Genomic DNA, 20,332 nt, shown 5'->3' with positions numbered 1-20,332 from the left:
CTCCTCCTTTTCAAGACTGACATTTAAAGACTTTTCACATAGAGCATTTTCACCTATTTCAGGAGCTGACTTCTATTAAGATTTATCGCTGTTGAGGAACTCAAAGTGAAGTTTGTTATTGTGGATGTGGATCACAGGTAGCAGGTGTCTGGTGTAGATGTGCATGTGTTCTGGATTCGTGCATTTGTGTAGAGAAAAGATGTATCTTGTTTTGCTTGCAAATAACTTTTTATAATTCATTTAATAATTAAAGTTATTTACATATATCAATACATATCAAAACATCTTTCTCAGACTCTTCCCCTCTCCATCACTCAATCAGGATCATGTAACAGATGGCAGTTTCAGAGCTTTTTTATTGGTCACTCTGTTAATGGGAACTCTTTGGTGCCTGATTGCCTTGGAAAACGTTTCCTCCTCCTGTCACTCCTCTCTCCGCTGCCTCATCCTCTTCTCGTCTGGCCTCACTTCTGCTGCTGTCCTTCTTTGTTGATGACGTTCTTGAAGAGCGTCAGCAGTGGCCTCTGGCTGCGCTCGTCCCAGCTCTTCATGAAGCCACCGTAGCGTTTGCTGGTTGGCGGGCCGCTCCAGCGGAAGTGCTTCATCTTATACGAGCCGTCTTTCTTCTCCTGCACCCCGTTCAGGAGCTGCTGCTCCTCCTCCGCCTCCTCGACCATCTCCTGAGCCTTCTCTCCTTCCTCTGCCAGCAGCTGATTGGTGAGCTCTCGTCTCCTCATCTCTTCGGGGAAAACTTCAGCAGACTCCTCCGCCACGCCGTTGGAGGTGTACACTTTGACGGGGCGGCGTTTTCGGCCAACGGGCTTCCCCCAGCGGAAGTGCTCCATTGAGTAGGAGCGCTTGGCCTGAGAAGAAAGTGAGGAGGCGTCTGATGGGACAGCGGGCTGGAGGTGGGCGTTGCCGGGGATGACGGGGGTCTCAGCGGTGAGGTCAGAGTGACAGAGCTGGATGCACTCCTGCAGGAGAGAAAGGGAAGAAAACGTGAGCTGGGTAAAAAAAAGAAGAACCTCCCATTAAATCAGGTCTGAGTGAACAGTGTGTTTGTGCGTTTACCATCATGTTGCTCTCAGAGCTGAGCTCCTGGCAGCTCGGATGCTCCCAGCACTGGCTGACTACTTCTCTGGCCCCGCCCACTACCACTAATGCCACCAAAAGCCACAAAGGACACATCCTCCTGTTGACCAATCAGAGAAAAGCACAGACAGAATGTTAAAAAAAACCCTCATGTATAAATTTTTTTTGTTTCATTTTTGATTTGACATATTTTTATTCAATTTATGTTACATTAACACTACGTATATAACCATAATGTGACTTACAGAGTAGGTATACAAAACAGATATCACTGTGAAATTGATCAAATAAATAAATACATCCCATGTACATAAAAAAATCATAATAAAGGTCCTGAAAGTACCTGTAATCTCTTTAGCAAAATACATTATATTGGGTTAAACAACACATTACCATTGACTTTATATAAACTTATGCAAAGTTACATTAAGTTTATATTTTGTTGATGCCAAATCCTTGTTGTCAGTTCTGAGATGATGCAAATGTCTTTTTCTCACAATTTATCTTAAAATATATTACTCAGTATTTGTGCACAAATTTATTTTTTTTAGATCCAAGTCTAACAGAATTAAGTCAATCATTTGAAATTCATCATCTGTGAAGAACTAAAAAGTAAAAGTTAAAAAATGTAACAATAAGTGATTTTCAAGCATTTTAAGCACTTATTGACTTTAATATAATTATAAAAAGTTATTAAAGAAAATGATGATTCTCACCACACTTTTCTGCACCTCTTCGTCCTCTTATTGCTGGTGTTTTCCCGTCACTCGGCCGCTGGATGGAGGTTTTTAGCTGTTGCTCTCTCCTCTTCTGTCGCTTTGACCAGCCGTCTGATTTTTATATCCTGCCAGCCAAGGACACGTGCATGCAGATAACGTCATCACCAGCATTTGCTCCTGCTCGCAAACGTGGACTGTTTCTAGAAAACGGACAATTCCATGTTTTCCCGCCTCCTCCTTCCTCCACATCAACCCCTCCTGCCCCTCAAATATTCACATTTTATATGGAGAAACTGTTTTAACTTCATAATCTCAGCTCTTCATTCTTTTTCAGGTTTAAATCTTCCTTTTGTGAGCATTTATAAAAAGATTTCCAGCAAAGTTCAGTTTTATATTCACAAACTTCAACAGCCTGTATTTTTTTAATGGCAGGGTTTTATGATTTCTGGTTGTTTACTATTTTTTATATATCTCAAGATTCAAGATTCTTGAATTCTTGAATTTTCCTTGAGAAATTGGATAAAATATAGACAAATTGACCCTTAAATTGAGCTTAAACTTTGCAAAAACAAAACAAAACACACATTAAATCTAATAAAGACTTTGGGGGAAGAGGAAGACCAACCGCGTAAATATTGGCTTAGCACCTCACTGCCACTGTCGTGTGCTAAATGTCAGATGGCAGGTTTGGCAGATTAACATTGAGGTGCCATGTCATCATTGGGGGGAAGACGGGAGTCAAACCTGCAGGTCAGGGTGTACAGTTTCAAACTCGGGCAGCTGCTGCAGCATCACCCCTTTATCTGAGCCCTCAGCGGCACTAATGATGATTCTACAGAGGGTTTTCACTGACAGCTGGGGAACAGACGTGACAGATGTGAGCATTAAGGCCTCTACCTAAGGCCTCAGGAAGTTTCATTTCAATGTTGGAGTGGTTTTTAAGCTCAGCATAGACTATGCATAAAGACTACATATAAAGAACAAAAACAAACTTCTGAAGATCTTCTTTTAAAGAAGAAGCCTGGACAGGCCTCCCTTTTAAACTCTATTTCGCCTTTTTATTTCATTTTTTTTCTGTTTTCTCCGCATCTGTTTAGAAGTTTTCTGAAAAGATGTACATGTAGTAGCCTTGAAGAAAGTAGAAATGTCATGTAGAAGTCGCCTTTCTTCGTGTCATTAAGAGATCTGCACTGATGGTCTAGTTTTCTTCAGGAACCAGCAAAAGCCTCTTTTTGGGGTTAAGGCTCTGCCCATCTAAAGGCTAATTTTAACTTCATCCAATGTCTTATAAGGGCTGTTCTTCTACTTGCACCTGCTCTTTGATGCTATCTTTCCCCTGAACAGTTTTATTCAAGGCCTTTTAGGGTTATGTGTAGACTGGGGATGTTTTACTTTCTCTACATCTTTTTGGAGGCCTTTTGGAGCATCTATAAGAGGTTTCTGTTAGATAGAAGCCCTGATGTAAAGTTATATATATCCACTTAAAACTTTTCTACAAAAGCTGTAACTTCAAAGGAAGCATCTTCTAAACAAACCTAAGCTTTGAATTTTGAAACATGGTTTATAACCAATGCTCAGTTGGTACTAAAGAAAATAAAAACAAAATAATTAGAAGGAAGAAAATACCCCCATGCCATCACACCACCAGCAGCCTGAACTGTTGATAGATGGCGGGATTGATCTATGCTTTCATGTTCACACCAAATTCTGACTCTACCATCTGAATGTCACAGCACAACTCGACACTCATCAGACCAGACAACATTTTTCCAATTTTTGTTGTCCAGTTGTTATGATCTTGTGCCTACTGTGACCTCAGCTGACACCTGGTGTAGTCTACCTGCTTCAAAGTTTGACATGCATTCAGAGAAGCTCTTCTGCACAATTACAAGTAACGAGTGGTTATTTGAGTTACTGTTGTCTTGCTATAAATTGGGAGCAGTCTGGCCATTCTCCTCTGACCTCTGACATCAACAAGCCATTTTCACCCACAGAACTGGATATTTTCTCTTTATTGTTCTCTGTAAACCTGAGAGATGGTTGTGTGGGAAAATCCAAGTTTCTAAAATATTCAGATCAACAACCATGCCACATTCAAAATCGCTTAAACCACCTTTATTCTATATTCTGATTTGAGCTTCAGCACGTTTTCTTGACCATGTCTACGTGCCTAAACAAATTCAATTGCTGAAATGTGATTGGCTGATTAGATATTTGCATTACAGTTGAACAGGTACACCTAATTAAGTGAGCCTCACTTAGAGCTACATAGTCATATTTTGTCAGTCATTTGGAAACTCACACATCGTTGCAATGCTTATATTTATTATTAAAATAGTTTTGGTAAAATTTTTACTTTTTACTTCTTTCACGTTTATAAAGCATGGAAAATAGAAAATAGGCCAAATTCTGCTGGTGATAATTTTGTATTTCTGATATTTTTGTGAAAATGAGGACTTTACATTTGTAGCTCATATATTTTATTTTATCCTATTTTTTGTTAGAACTTCTTCCGGAGCTATAGGGAATTCTACTTCAGGTGATTCAGATGGTCACTTGTGCAAGGAGCTATTCATTTTGTTTTTCTAATGGACTGATTGAGCTGCGTTTGGAGGCAGGCAGGTAAATATAAACCCATTAGACGGCTGCCACAGCCTTGAACATCCATTCAAGCCATTGCACGCAAACACAAACACAAACACACAGGTATATTCAGGAAGAAAGAGGTAATGGCAAAAGTCAGATGAGCTGAACTGAAAGAAAATACCCTTTTAATGACACATCATTGGAAGAGGAAGCTCTCTGCTCACATGCTACAGTCATGACATTTCTGTCCATGCGTCTAATAAATATTTTCTCAAAGCATTTATCATTTTCTATGTCCTGACTTTTCATTAATATAACAATAATAATATCAAAGCCTTTATTTAAAATGTGAAAGGTAAAGAGGTATAAATAAAAAGAAATTAAGAAAATTGGAAGCAGAGTTTACAAAAAGAGCAAATGTTAATTTAATTTAGTACCCCAGTGAGGATTGGCATGTGAATTAGCCACAGTCCAATGAATTACATTAATAAGGATGGAAATCATTTCAAAATAAAACCTTTGGGAGAGTAAAGAAAAATAATGTCAGCGGCAGGTAGAAAAGCTACAGCAGAGAATTTGTAACAAATGGTCCCATATTTACAAGTGGAAACAACAAGGAAGCATTATCATTTATAAGACACCATTCATTAAGATAGTTATAGTGTTGATTATAACTGGTGTTAATAATCTGAAGACTATTTAGACTCTGTGGTTGTACCCAAACATTACACAACATTACACTACTTATACTACCACTAATAATAAACTGACCTTTACTGAATAAAATCTGTGCAATTTCCCTTTTAATATAACCTGCACGTTGAACCCAAGCATCATATTTTGGGGGCTAAGAGAATTAAAACAAACACTGTGGTCAGCAAACTGATGCCAAACGCTTCTTCTTTTGGCCACCAGAGGGAGACAATTACCCAGAGTCAACCTTACAGTCAAATGACTATATTTTATTTCCATATGAAATATAAAAACAATAATGAATAAAGGTTTGAATTTAACACTTAAACTTACTATAGTAGCACTGTTCTCTAAGAGCTGTTTGTTCTCAGCTGTAAGCTCCAACTCCTACCATCTGAGAAAGCTACACTTAACCTACAATCATTTTGGAAAGGCACAAGTGAAGCACCTGTCTGCAAAACTGGTAGATGCACATTGCCAACTGGACAATCTCAGGCATCGAGACGCAAACTGCAGCCATTCTCCTGTTCAGCAGGTAGATGTGAGAATGTAGCTCAGTGATCTTTGACAAAAACTGTCAAACTGCACGGCAGGAAAAAAAGAAATAGATTTGGGATGAATCATATTAATGGGACAGTTTCAAAGTCAGCACATGGAATTCAAAAACAGTTCCTGAAATTAAATTATGATGCCCTTTTCATCCCCACATGCAAATACAGAGTTATATTTGGAAGGTAAGATTTTGTTATTACTTTGTTTTATTTTTTTTATATAGTGTCTTTCAGTCTTCATTTTTTTAGTCTATGCCCATTGGTATTCAGTTACTTTAAAAGGAAATGCATTCATGACTATCACAACTTCACAGTTTTTCTTTTAGTTTTTACAGCACATTTTGCTGTTGCAAGTCTAGAGGCTATTTTTATTTTAATACTTAATTTGTATTTTATCTTCCCACAGCCCAAAGACATGCAGTTAGTGGGTGTAGGTTAATTGGTGATTCTAAATTGCCCATGGGTGTGAATGTAAGTGTGAATGGTTGTCTATCTCCCTGTGTTAGCCATGCAACAGACTGGAGACCTGTCCAAGGAGTACCCCGCGTCCCCGCGACAAAGACTCCAGTCAGGCCCACTAGAACGCCCTGAAATTGCATAGATTTTGAATTTTTCACTGTATTTTCACAAATTTTAAGCCTTTCCTATTAATAAAGAACCCCCATTATTCATTTTACAACAGAAATTAAGTAAAAGTTAAGTAACAGATAAAAAATTAAATGACAGACATTTCCTGTTTTTTCACTATCTACTGTATTAAATTGTGTTTGAAACAAGCTCTCATTCTTCAAACTAATTTGTGATTTTAAATGTTAAACTATTGTTTGATTAAATATCCAGTAATAATACAGAAAAAATATATATTAACAAAGCACTCATCATATCAGGTCAGGACTCAAAGCAAAAAATAAAATCTTTATTCAGGTCAAGTGGTAAAAGGCCAAATCCGAGTCAGTGGGTCAAAACTACATCTTGGAGGTAATTTAGAAAACACAGAGGACACTATGTCAGCAAAGCAAATGCTAAGACAAAGAAGGAGCAGTATATGCACAGACTGAGGGCTGACTGGGAATTGGAAACAGGAGAAGAAAATAGAAATCTGAAAATACGTTAAACCCATACAGCCCAAAGTGACCTGAAATAACGTGGACGGAAACTTAAGAATAAAATACTGTGAAAAATCATGAGAGCGAACACGAACACATAAGTGCCTTTCATCTGTTTATCACTTGAAGCCATCTTTTCAAAAACTCCTCGGTCACTAAAATCCAGTTTGTTCAGTTTTTTTCCCATTACTCCCAGTCAGCTCATTTCCTCGTCCGCCGGAGCAACATTTCCCTGAACTTTCGTAACTTCCTGTGATGCTTTGTAAATTGTAGATATAAACAAACTTTCATTTAATGTTGAATTCAAAATACTAGAAACAACAATATCGAGATCAGTGATTGGCCTGAGGGTTTCAACTTTGCCCTCAATGTTTCCTGTAGAGGTGAAGGAGGAACGTTTCCAGCTGCTGTACCGTTCTTTGTTTGTAGTAGACTGAGGTACAGATTGCTCAACATTTGTGTAAATGTTAATAGTTGTCAGGAATGAGGAGGTTTATTTGTTCTCAGCTTTGTTTAGGGTGTTCCAGTCAGAGCGTGAAGTTGTTGCAAGTTAATTATTGAAGCCATATTACAATGTATCAGCTGATTTTCAACCTATGAGCTACAGCTTAAGACTTGTTTGAAGAGTTTAATGAGCCTGAGTGATAACAGAGATGATTCGGGGGATTTTCTTTTTTTCTTGACACAGACGTCGTGAAGACACCAGAGAGCTGAATAGCGAAGAAGCTAATGGGAGAAACGCGGAGTGAGTAGAACTTTGATTTATTTGAGCCTCCCAGGTTTTTCTCTCCATCACAAAGCAGCTGCTTTTATCTTTGTTTGTTAGCTTATGTGGTGAACATTTGAAGACTCTAATCTCTGAGATCTTGAATTGGCTAAAGACTCCAAACCCCCAACAACGAAGTCTCCAACATTCGGCTCAGAGCCTTTCAAACAGAATGAGCAGGTAGAGATTTGTTCATCAGATCCTTTTAAACACAGAAAGCCTGACTGTGATGTTATGTTTACTAAGACTCAGGTGTTCTTGAAGTGCACCCTGAACGGTTTCATAATCAAACTATAAAACTGAAGTGCTGTTGCTAAGCTCTAGTTTGACTCTGAGGCTGTTTTATTGTTGTTTTATGAAGGAACAAAGTGCATTACTGGAATGGGTGAGTTCTTCCTGCTGGGTTCCTGTAAGTACCATTGTTGGGATGGATTTATGGAGGATCTGTGGAATTCACAGCAATTCAATTGTAGTTAATCCCTCACACCTGTGTAACCACAGTTAATGTTTAAATTTTGAGTTCAGTGTTATCGCTTCAGAAATTCAAATACATTTCTTCCTTTATCAATTATATTTAACCTTCTATTTCCAGATGTAATAAAATAGAAGCAGTAAACACTGAAATCGCAGCATGACTTTTCCTCAAACTCTTCAAAACACAGAGTCACACTGCTTAAGTTCAATATTTGTATCTAAATCTGCACCAAGACAGAGTCGACACAATAGATTTTTTCAGTTAATGCTAATAATATTTTAAATGTCATGTGTGACAAGTGGAGAAGCACAGAGAGATTGTGAGTACCAAAATAACCTGAAATAGAGTTAAGCACTTATCCTCTAACTAACCACCATCAGTGTGTTTTAATAGTAGTAATGATGCCAACACAAACTTGTCACTGATGTGTTCTGTTCAGCAATAAGCCAGTGGCAGGTGTAAGCTTATTAGTTCTTCTAAAAGTAAGTCTAGCAGTTTGGCAGCCATCCTGAAATACATCAGCTGATGGCAGCTTCTTCTGCGTCACACTGCCGTCTGACTGCCACATGAATGTTTTGTGTTTCCTCTGCAGGTGAAGGTAGAAAGTGTGTGTGAGCTGATGTGGATGTGAATTCAGCAGCATGGATCAGTGTGAGGACAGAGAGGAGGGAGTCCCCCCCTCTAAAACCACTCTGTGTGGGGAACATGAGAGCCAGACCAAAGCTCAGAGGTGAGATGACCATCTCTAACTGTCCATGACTCTTCTCCATGTCACAGCTCAGCTCTCACATCACTGCTCCATCATTATTCACAGGAACCAACCTGGAGCTGAACCCAGCTGTGTGTCCTTAAAGAGTGACGGGTCAAAAAATCGCCTCATTTATTTTAAAGGACAAAAATCATCTGCAGAGAGGTGAGCGGTGTTAGTAATATGAACTTTTTGATAGTTATCATTTTGGTGCCTGTTGAAAGTAGGAACATGGGTAGTCCTGTAAAGGCCAAATTAAAGTGTTTACGTCTGGGTGAGACTGTTCCCCTTCCCGATACGTAACATACCAATGATTTGTCATGTTCTGAGGTGTCACATAGGAACCGGAAATGTAACCTTCCGCGCCCCTATGATGCGTGCCGGGTTGTGGATAGGATCCAATAGAATGACTCTCCCAGTGGTAACACACGTTCCAGACGTGTATTCCAGCCCTAACCCTAAACTTAATCCTAATCCTAACCATAACCTTATCCCTACTCTTAACCACAACCTTAATCATATTAGATAGTGTTTTCCAAAGCGATTCATAATGAGAAAGTAAAATAAATGTACATGTGTAGATTCAGTCCAAACAGTTCTCGTGCTTCCTCCTGTTTCTGAACAGGTAACATAGAGATGTGTTGGGTGGCCAAAAGCATAACATACCGATGATTTGTCACATTAAACATATTATGCTTTGGGATGAGAACGTTTGTCTGGGTGGTGCTCTGTTCTTACAGTGACTGTTTGGAGTTTCTTTATGCTGATTTACAGTCTGGAAAAACAAGGTTGTATTTGGGATGATGGCGAGGTCTTCATCTGTTTTTGTTGCTGGAAATGGAAAAAAAAAATTCTTCTCTGTCTAACAGGACCTATGGGAGACCTGAACCAAGCAGTGTATCTTTAAAGAGTGACGGGTCAAAAAATCGCCTCATTTATTTCAAAGGACAAAAATTATCTCCTGCAGAGAGGTGAGCTGTTAGTAACAATGACGCTGTTAGCTGTCAGTTTGGCATCTGATTTAAATGAATTGCTTTTTGTTGTTTCATGGCCCTAAACGGCATTTAAAAAAATAAGGAACTGAGCAAGGAATACCTTTATTCTACAGGGTGGGCCATTTATATGGATACACTGTAATAAAATGGGAATGGTTGGTGATATTAAAGTCCTGTTTGTGGCACATTAGTATATGTGAGGGGGCAAACTCCTCAAGATGGGTGGTGACCATGGTGGCCATTTAGAAGTCGGCCATCTTGGATACAACTTTTGTTTTTTCAATAGGAAGAGGGCCATGTGACACATCAAACTTATTGGTAATGTCACAAGAAGAACAATCGTGTGCTTGGTTTCAACATAACTTTATTCTGTCATGAGTTATTTACAAGTTTCTGACCACTTATAAAATGTGTTCAATGTGCTGCCCATTGTGTTGGATTGTCAATGCAACCCTCTTCTCCCACTCTTCACACACTGATAGCAACACCGCAGGAGAAATGCCAGCACAGGCATCCAGTATCCGTAGTTTCAGGTGCTGCACATCTCATATCTTCACACCATAGACAATTGCCTTCAGATGACCCCAAAGATAAAAGTCTAAGGGGGTCAGATCAGGAGACCTTGGGGGCCATTCAACTGGCCCACGACGACCAATCCACTTTCCAGGAAACTGTTCATCTAGGAATGCTCGGACCTGGAACCCATAATGTGGTGGTGCACCATCTTGCTGGAAAAACTCAGGGAACGTGCCAGCTTCAGTGCATAAAGAGAGAAACACATCATCATGTAGCAATTTCAAATATCCAGTGGCCTTGAGGTTACCACTGATGAAGAATGGACCCACTATCGTTGTACCCCATATACCACACCACACCATCACTTTTGTTGTTCCAACAGTCTTGGAGGGATCCATCCAATGTGGGTTAGTGTCAGACCAATAGCGGTGGTTTTGTTTGTTAACTTCACCATTCACATAAAAGTTTGCCTCATCACTGAACAAAATCTTCTGCGTGAACTGAGGGTCCTGTTCCAATTTTTGTTTTGCCCATTCTGCAAATTCTGTGCGCCGATCTGGGTCATCCTTGTTGAGATGCTGCAGTAGCTGGAGTTTGTAAGGGTGCCATTTGTGAGTAGCTAATATCCGCCGAAGGGATGTTCGACTAATGCCACTCTCCAGTGACTGCTATGCTGTGGGCTCTTGCTGAATGAAGCTAGGACAGCCACTGATGTTTCTTCATTAGTGACAGTTTTCTTGCGTCCACATTTTGGCAAATCCAACACTGAACCAGTTTCACAAAACTTAGCAAGCAGTTTGCTAACTGTAGCATGGGAGATGGGTGGTCTCGTAGGGTGTCTTGCATTGAAATCTGCTGCAATGACCCGGTTACTGCGTTCACCAGATATCAACACAATTTCGATCCGCTCCTCACGTGTTAACCTCTTCAACATGTCAATGGCTGTGAACAAAGAGAAACTTGTAAATAACTCATAAAAGAATAAAGTTACGTTGAAACCAAGCACACCATTGTTTTTCTTGTGACATTACCAATAAGTTTGATGTGTCACATGGCCCTCTTCCTATTGAAAAAACAAAAGTTGTATCCAAGATGGCCGACTTCTAAATGGCCACCATGGTCACCACCCATCTTGAGGAGTTTGCCCCCTCACATATACTAATGTGCCACAAACAGGACTTTAATATCACCAACCATTCCCATTTTATTACGGTGTATCCATATAAATGGACCACCCTGTACATTTAACCTTCTGCAGCTTATTGTGGGACCATCAATTGTCCTGCATAGTGTAAATGACTGTTTTACTTTGGGTGGTAAATCACAAACACTAGTCTGGAGTTTCCTTCTGCTCGGGCATGGCCTGCAAACCAGGTCTCTTATGGATGACAAAAGTATTCTAAGTCTTCATCAAATTATTTTGCTGGAAATGAAAAAACAATTTTCTTCTGTCTAACAGGATCTATGGGAAACCTGGAGAACTTAGATCTGACACAAGCAGGGTATCTTTAAAAAGTGACAAGTCTAAAGATCGCCTTATTTATTTTAAAGGACAAAAATCATCTCCTGCAGAAAGGTGAGCTGTTACTAACACTGACGCTATTTTAGCCATCAGTTTGGTGTTTGACTTAAATTAACTGGAATACTAAGGTATTAAGGAATTCCTTTATTATATAATATATACACAGATGTATATTTAAACGTCTGCAGCTTATTGTAGGACCATCCATAGTCCTGCATAGTGTAAATGGCTGAGGGTCACATCATGAGGACCACGAAATACCTAATTACCATTTAAATCCAAATCATATTTACCTCACTGATTGCACCTTAAACTAAAGTTGATTCACATTCTTTGAAATCTAGATTTACAGAAAACAATGGCAGATAATTGTGCAACAGCTCTTTATGTTGAAGAATGTACGTATCCATTCAGACACAATGAACTCAAGCACTCATTTTACCTGGAAATACCAAGATTACATCATCACCAGTGTTCACAATCTGACAGTGAAAACAGGACAATAGTAGAAAGTGACAGAAAAGGATCTTAACACTATCAAAGCAGATTTAGAAAGAATCTCAAACAGTTACTGAATCCTCTGAATGTGTGAATATTTTTGAAATTATTAGAATATAAGAAATAAGAAATATCAAATGAAAGGAGGATCTGCTGTGAAAATATAAAATTGTTGTCATTGTCCCTGATAGACAATAAATTGATGCAGTCTATTAAGTGTATGGAAAATCAATTGATACAGATGCTGGTTGGTTTTAGAAAGAAAACATTCTGAATAAAAAAAAACCCCACAACAAAAAAGTGACTGCATTAAATTTGCACACATATACTAAAGTTATTTGACAAACATAATAGAAGGTGTCAGGTTGAATTTACACAATGATTTTTCATGGAATTAACACATAGCTGTTTATCAGATGTACAATATTGAAAAAATGCTAAGCTGAGCAGCTGAGTATCAATGAGATCGGCAAGAGTGGCAAACTTTTACAACTACATGGAGTCATATATAATCTAAACACCTTAGTTTTTTTTTTCTTCAGATGTCACTTACGTTGTCTTTCCTCTGTGCATGAACTAATATTCATGAGTCCTCCACAGACTGGACCAGGAAAATTCAGAGGTTTCTAGTGGTCATTTTGTCCAGCAGGATCAAAAACAGCTGGACTCCATATTCATGGTACGTACATACAGTATATAACAACCACTCTTACATCTATTATGTTCATTCATCTCCATGTTGCTCTTTGTAGACCAGTGGAAGGACATGATGTCAGCACTATTTTGTCATTGACATAATATTCATATAATATTTTGTTCCAGCTGTTAGAAGACAACATCATCACGTTTGTAAAGAATGAACTGAAGAAGATGCATGAGATTTTGAGTCCAGATTATTTAGATATGGAAGAAGATGATATGTCGAAGGATGACAATAAAAAGCAGAGGAGTAAAAGCAGAGAGGCATTTGTGACAATTGTGTTACACTTTTTGAAGAGAATAAAGCAGGAAGAGCTGGCTGACCGTCTGCAGAGCAGTAAGGGGATTTCTCAAAACATTAAAGCTGCAGCATGAATTTAAAATTTAAAAATGTCTCAAGACTTACTGAATTGAAATTTTGGGATATTTTCTGAAAACCAAATTAATGTAATGTATTTATTTTTTTGTTTTCAGAAATGTTTGCTCCACTTTGTCAACGTAAACTTAAATCTACTTTGAACAAAAAGTTCCAGTGTGTGTTTGAGGGGATCGCTAAAGCAGGAAACTCAACACTTCTGAATCAGATCTACACAGAACTCTACATCACAGAGGGAGGGACTGCAGAGGTCAATGATGAACATGAAGTCAGACAGATTGAAACAACATCCAGGAAAGCAGACAAACCAAACACAACAATCAGACTAGACAACATCTTTAAAACTTCACCTGGAATAGATGAACCAATCAGAACAGTGCTGACAAAGGGAGTGGCTGGCATTGGGAAAACAGTCCTAACACAGAAGTTCACTCTTGACTGGGCTGAAGAAAAATCCAACCAGGACATCCAGTTCATATTTCCATTTACTTTCAAGGAGTTGAATGTGCTAAAAGAGGAAAAGTTCAGCTTGGTGGAACTTGTTCATCACTTCTTTACTGAAACCAAAGAAGCAGGAATCTGCAGCTTTGAAGACTTCCAGGTTTTGTTCATCTTTGATGGTCTGGATGAAAGTCGACTTCCTCTGGACTTCCACAAAACTAAAATACTAACTGACTCCAGAAAATCCACCTCAGTGGATGTGCTGCTGACAAACCTCATCAGGGGGAACCTGCTTCCCTCTGCTCACATCTGGATAACCACGCGACCTGCAGCAGCCAATCAGATCCCTCCTGAGTGTGTTGACATGGTGACAGAGGTCAGAGGGTTCACTGACCCACAGAAGGAGGAATACTTCAGGAAGAGATTCAGAGACAAGAAGCAGGCTTCTAGGATCATCTCTCACATCAAAACATCACAAAGCCTCCACATCATGTGCCACATCCCAATCTTCTGCTGGATCAATGCTACGGTTCTGGAGGATGTGCTGAAAACAAAAGAACAGAGAGACATGCCCAAAACCTTGACTGAGTTGTACATCCACTTCCTGGTGGTTCAGGCCAAAGTGAAGAAGGTCAAGTATGATGGAGGATCTGAGACAGATCCACACTGGAGTCCAGAGAGCAGGAAGATGGTTGAGTGTCTAGGAAAACTAGCTTTTGAACAGCTGCAGAAAGGAAACCTGATCTTCTATGAATCAGACCTGACAGAGTGTGGCATCGATGTCAGAGCAGCCTCAGTGTACTCAGGAGTGTTCACACAGATCTTTAAAGAGGAGAGAGGACTGTACCAGGACAAGGTGTTCTGCTTTGTCCATCTGAGCATTCAGGAGTTTCTGGCTGCTCTTCATGTCCACCTGACGTTCTTCAACTTCTGTGTCAATCTGCTAGAAGGAGAAACCTCTGCATGGTCTAAAGCATTTAATAAACTCAAACTCCAAAACTGTGGTGGACACTTTCTTCACAAGAGTGCTGTGGACAAGGCCTTAGAGAGTCCAAATGGACACCTGGATTTGTTCCTTCGTTTCCTCCTGGGTCTTTCACTGCAGTCCAATCAAACCCTTCTACGAGGTCTACTGACACAGACAGGAATGAGCTCAGAGACCAATCAACAGACAGTCCAGTACATCAAGAAAAAGATCAGTGAGAATCTGTCTGTAGAGAAAAGCATCAACCTGTTCCACTGTCTGAATGAACTACATGATCGTGCTCTAGTTGGGGAGCTCCAACAGTCCCTGAGTATGGGAAGTCTTTCCACAGAGAAACTGTCTCCTGCTCAGTGGTCAGCTCTGGTCTTCATCTTATTGACATCAGAAAAAGATCTGGATGTTCTTGATCTGAAGAAATATTCTGCTTCAGAGGATGCTCTTCTGAGGCTGCTGCCTGTGCTCAAAGCATCTAAGAAAGCTCTGTATGTTACCATAAAGTTTTTAAGATCTATTCACAAGGAAGATAAAGACTGAATTTGCTGCTTTCTGTGTATTTTCTCTTAGGCTGAATAACTGTAACTTGACGGAGAGAAGCTGTGAAGCTCTTTCTCTGTCTCTCAAAGTAGAAGGCTGTGAGCTGAGAACTCTGGACCTGAGCAATAACAATCTGCATGATTCAGGCGTAAATCTGTTGATAGCTGGAATGGAGAGTATGCACTGTAAATTAGAGAAACTCAGGTCAGATACATTGTTTGTGGTTTAATGTGAGTGCTGTTTGCTAATTCGAACCTTCATTGAATGTAAACAATAACATGCGACTCTGAATTCTTTAAAGCATTTAAAGTTTTCCAGTTTCATATTGAGATTTACACATGTATTTAGTACTTTGTGGAAAACTTTGGAATTGTCTAAATTAGCAATTTTTTCTTTTTAACAATTTGTTTATCTTCAATAAGTATCAAGAATCTTTTTTAGGCTTTAGCAGGTGTAGGGATTATATGTTATATATATCATGTGTGATTAAAAGTTTAAATTAGACATTTTAAAAATGCTTTTTTTCTTCTTCTAAATTACTGTCTCTTCAGACTGAGCACTTGTAACCTTTCAGAGAAAAGCTGTGGAACTATGTCGTCAGTTCTCAGTCTCCAGTTCTCTAGTCTGAGAGAGATGGACCTGAGCAACAACAACCTGAGGGATACTGGAGTAAAAGCTTTGTCGGCTGGACTAAGAAGTCCACACTGTAAATTGGAAACACTCAGGTCAGAAGTCATCAATTGTTTAGTTGATGAACATTTTGAAATCTGGATTGCATAAGTAACCTAAGCAGGGGTTAGTTACTTATGCAAGTTTGAGGGGTTTTCTTTAACATTTCCATTTTTTTTCTTCTTTAATTCTTGCCCACTGATAAAATGAAGATTTCTCCTTCGTTTGATTTTTGAACTTTGAGTTTTAAATCTGGACTAAATGTTTCTGATCAAAAAGTGAATAACATACAAATGTACAGTTTAGTGGAATGTAATGGTCACTTTCCACTGAAATATTTCAACACAGATATCCTGATTCAGGCTCAGTCATCAAGCTAGGTAAATCCCAAAAGGTTGATTCTGTACATCTGGATGTAATGATGAACAGAATCAACCTTGGATTTCAACACAGACTAGAAATTAAATTGGTTCGTATTATAACCAGAATGAATTATAATTTCAAAATCAATGTAACTTTTAATTTATAGTTATTATTTCATTAAAATTGTAGTTTGTCCTGTACTTTTTTTGTGCTAATTATCTGCTGTTCTCTAATAGTATCTGTAATGATTATTATGTGCAGGCTGTCGGGCTGTCTGATATCAGAAGAAGGTTGTACTTTTCTGGCCTCAGATCTGAGGTCTAATCCCTCCTGTCTCAGAGAGCTGGACCTGAGCTACAATCATCCAGGGGAGACAGGCATGAATCTGTTGAAGCAGCTGAGACTTGACACTCTCAGGTACAGAGAATGTCTCATAGCATCACACACATTTGAACACCGACAACTTATCAGAAGAAAGAGTATGTGACGCAGGAGCTTTTATTTATTGTAATCAAAAAGTAAAGTTATGTGTTTAGTGTGTGGAGAGCAGATTGCTGTGTTAAGACAAGATTTTTGATTTTAAACATAATCACAAAAACACAGTAAGCCATTCTCTGATGGGGAATTTAACACAGTGTTTAGTAGGTTCTGCCATGATAATATGCCCTGAGCTGGTATGTGTTCTGAGCCCCGCATGATGAGAGCAATTCCAAAACAGTTTAGAATGAAATGCACATGATTTCATTTCCCTTAACTTGCATTATAGGGAAATGCTCCAATGATGTTCAGATTGAACTAATTGATATGCAGTCTGATTCAATACTGTCAGTTTGATTCAACTAGTATCACTGCTGGGATGGTATTTTTCTCTCAAAGAGGAGAACCTTCCACATATAGGTAGACCTGCTCAGAAGATGTTGGTTCTCTATGGATCTACATTTATATGTCAACAAACAAACGCAGGAATGAAATTTAACAAATCCAAGTACAGATTCTCTGTCAGTGATGATCACCTGTCTGCTGACCTTCACATTCCACCTCAGATATCGGACCTGACTTTAATGGACAAACAAACTAGACTTCTCTCACTGAAAAAGAAAAAAGAACCAAAAAACTGAAGAAAATAACTAAAGTAATTAGTTTAATTGCTTAGTAATTAGTAAAATTAAACTCCATTGAAATTGTGTAAAAACATGCACGTTTCATTCTCACTGATTTGGGAGTATTGATGAAATAGCTTTTAGTATGCTGTGACTTAAGGTGACTGTAGCTCAGGAGGTAGCACAGGCCAACTACTGATAAGAAGAGTAGGTGATTTGATCCCTGGCTGCTCCTGTCTGTGTGCTTTCAATCTTTTTGTTGGACTACACTGTTTTTTTTTTGTTTGTTTTTTTACATGTTTACAGGTTTGGTTCTCTGCGCACCTGTGGAGGCATACAAGTGCACCGGTGAACCCCTTTTAACCTTAGCTTCATTGTCTTTTTAATTAGGAAGTCTCCTGTGAAAAGAAATGTTTTTTAAACTACATAACTGCGTGATGTTTAAGTTAATGAATGATCATTTTGACAAATAGAGATTACAATGATGATCCACATAATTTTAATTATGAATTCTGCTATAATAAAACAGACTAACTAGATCATGACAACCACTGGACAAGACTTCAGAAGCATTTTCTTCAAGTGTATTTGTGAAAATGTTGGACTGTTCCTTTATCAGTGTCTAACAGCATGTGTATGAGAGCGATGTAATGTCCATGTGTGCATGCTGAAAGAGACTGTGCTGGTCTGACCCCCCTCCTCCTTTCAGGGTGGAGCCTGCTGGAGTCCGATGGCTGATACCAGGAAGTCTGAGGAAGTGTAAGTGTGTTTTTAATGTGATTCATGAAAACAAAGCAGCACACATTCAACCATCTTCAAACTGTCACATCACTCATTCACATCTCTGATGTCAGGAGTCATCATCAAAGTGTCAATCAATGAACAGATGATGGATCAATAATTGCAGCTGGATTGTGTTTGTTCTCTCCATCAGATTCCTGTCAACTCACAATCGACACAAACACAGTACACAGAAAACTCAAACTGTCTGACAACATGAAGGTGAGACAAGCAAAGGAAGTTCAATCATATCCTGATCATCCAGACAGATTTGAACGGCCTCAGCTGCTGTGTAAAGATGGTCTGACTGGCTGTTGTTATTGGGAGGTCGAGTGGAACGGAAAAGTTGAGATATCAGTGAGTTACAGAGGAATCACAAGGAGACGAGACAATGACTGTTTGTTTGGATGGAGTGATCAGTCCTGGAGTCTGAGCTGCTGTGATGATGGCCGCTACTCTGCCTGGCACAATAAGAAATCAACATCTGTCTCTGCCTCCTCCTTGTCCTCCTCTGTCTCTAACAGAGTAGCAGTGTATGTGGACTGTCCTGCTGGCACTCTGTCCTTCTACAGAGTCTCCTCTGACACTTTGATCCACCTCCACACCTTCAACACCACATTCACTGAACCTCTTTATCCTGGGTTTGGAATCTGGTCCTCTGGTTCTTCAGTGACTCTGTGTGTAGTTTAGCATAATAGTGTCCTAACAGATAGTTTAGTCTGTACATGTCGGTCTCTTTCATTTTGAAACATGTTTTCAGCTTTATGGATTCAGCTGATGTTTTAAACTGTTCTAAATGATTTTTTGTAAACTTCTTTCCTGGCTTTGTAAGTTTGTTGAGCAGTCAGGGTTCATCTTGATATTTATTTTTTACTTTTGTTAGTGTGATGAAATCATAACTAGATTTGAACGTGTCTGTGGTCAAATTTGGAGAATTAAATGGTCCTTTAGAACCTAGATATACAGTTAGTCAGTTACCAATACTGAACATTGTTTTACTCTGTTGTGGTATAGACTCAAATAAAACAGTGACAAAAACTGTAACTGTGACTGTAAATCATTCATTTACCTGTCCAGATGACCTCTTGTGTTATAATATAAGAAGATGTGCTCTATTTATCCATACCATGTATCTGGTCACATGGTCCAGCTTTACAGAATATTATATCTAAGTTGTGCTCTTCTTTTGGCTCCCTGGCCCTCAAATTTCTCTGTCATCATAACTGGGAGAGGCTCAAATGAGAGGATGAGGTTCAAGTGAAGCATGCAAGGAGACACATTACCAAAAGAAAAAGCAACCAAAGTGTTGATGTTCAACAGAAGTGAACGTAAGTAAAGGTGCAATAATAATGCATTAAGTGAGCAGCGCCCTCCACTGGCAAGAGAGAAGAACTGATCATCAGCACCGGTGAGCTCATGCCATTGTAAAGGATCCTCTGTCAGTCCATCTTGCCACTATTCACAAGGCTCTCTACTCCTGCTAAAGTATTGGTCAAATTTTATTGAAACTTGCCCACCCTGATGACCTGATGTGTGTACATTACATACATACACATGTGTATATGTCATTTTGTTTAATTATTGATATTGAAACAGGTCTGATCAGGTCGGTACAGTTACTGGGTTAGGATAGTTGCGCTGCATGTGGCAATTAAAAGCAACACACAGTAGCAGTGGCTCATGGTCAAAGTAGTCAATCATTTTACCTGAACCCTTGAATCTCTCCCTTGCTTATTATGTCCCCCCATCTATTTTCTTACTGCAGTAATTTCACCTTCCTCCATCTCTTCCTCACTCTGTTGTTGGGACTGCTGTCCCTCCTACAGCGTCCTGTGACTGTAAAGCCTGGTGATTAGTCGCTAGTCACTTTTGATGGTGCAGCAGCAGCATCACAGCAGCCCTCGCAGCTCACATGTCGGTTAATCTGACAAATTTTGCTGCAGTTTATTTTTTTTTTCTCTCTCCTACACATTAAATGCTGTACTATGAGGTGCACGAACACACAGAAAATGTAGGGGAGGGCCCATTTGCTTTAAGAGATTTGATTGGCTAATCCAATGTCACTAATGGAAAGTCTGGAATTTTAAAATATGTTTACAGGTTGATTTTTCAAAATGA

The 20,332-nt window shown here is 39.2% G+C and overlaps 2 protein-coding genes across 2 annotated transcripts; one reads left to right on the top strand and one right to left on the bottom strand.

Annotated features, from left to right (window-relative positions):
- Positions 1 to 152: 152 nt before the first annotated feature.
- Positions 153 to 1,917, bottom strand: LOC146361501 (pro-opiomelanocortin-like). The gene is made up of 3 exons (XM_084920763.1): positions 1,809 to 1,917; positions 1,072 to 1,192; positions 153 to 974 (listed from the first exon to the last, which is right to left on the bottom strand). The coding sequence occupies exons 2-3, from the start codon at positions 1,186 to 1,188 to the stop codon at positions 465 to 467; spliced, it is 627 nt and encodes a 208-aa protein (XP_084776889.1). The 5' UTR covers positions 1,189 to 1,192; positions 1,809 to 1,917; the 3' UTR covers positions 153 to 464.
- Positions 1,918 to 7,315: 5,398 nt separating this feature from the next.
- LOC146361500 (uncharacterized) lies at positions 7,316 to 19,233 on the top strand. The gene is made up of 13 exons (XM_084920776.1): positions 7,316 to 7,492; positions 8,581 to 8,718; positions 8,803 to 8,901; positions 9,606 to 9,707; positions 11,707 to 11,823; positions 12,868 to 12,946; positions 13,090 to 13,303; positions 13,441 to 15,250; positions 15,333 to 15,506; positions 15,854 to 16,027; positions 16,596 to 16,751; positions 18,144 to 18,193; positions 18,369 to 19,233. The coding sequence occupies exons 2-13, from the start codon at positions 8,630 to 8,632 to the stop codon at positions 18,902 to 18,904; spliced, it is 3,600 nt and encodes a 1,199-aa protein (XP_084776902.1). The 5' UTR covers positions 7,316 to 7,492; positions 8,581 to 8,629; the 3' UTR covers positions 18,905 to 19,233.
- Positions 19,234 to 20,332: the final 1,099 nt, after the last annotated feature.

Source organism: Perissodus microlepis, chromosome 23, assembly GCF_051167445.1.
Source record: "Perissodus microlepis isolate ML-2025 ecotype Zambia chromosome 23, ASM5116744v1, whole genome shotgun sequence".
Taxonomy (NCBI): domain Eukaryota; kingdom Metazoa; phylum Chordata; class Actinopteri; order Cichliformes; family Cichlidae; genus Perissodus; species Perissodus microlepis.
Note: the sequence above shows the minus strand (reverse complement) of the source record. Positions and strands in the feature narration are given on the sequence as shown.

Bases quoted from the DNA above. Each gene is read 5' to 3' on its own strand.
- LOC146361501 (XM_084920763.1), bottom strand. From the start codon at position 1,188: ATGTGTCCTTTGTGGCTTTTGGTGGCATTAGTGGTAGTGGGCGGGGCC. The intron at 975-1,071 runs GTAAACGCACAA...TCTCTCCTGCAG, and splicing joins GCTCTGAGAGCAACATGATG to GAGTGCATCCAGCTCTGTCA.
- LOC146361500 (XM_084920776.1), top strand. From the start codon at position 8,630: ATGGATCAGTGTGAGGACAGAGAGGAGGGAGTCCCCCCCTCTAAAACC. The intron at 11,824-12,867 runs GTGAGCTGTTAC...AGTCCTCCACAG, and splicing joins AAATCATCTCCTGCAGAAAG to ACTGGACCAGGAAAATTCAG. The intron at 12,947-13,089 runs GTACGTACATAC...ATTTTGTTCCAG, and splicing joins AGCTGGACTCCATATTCATG to CTGTTAGAAGACAACATCAT.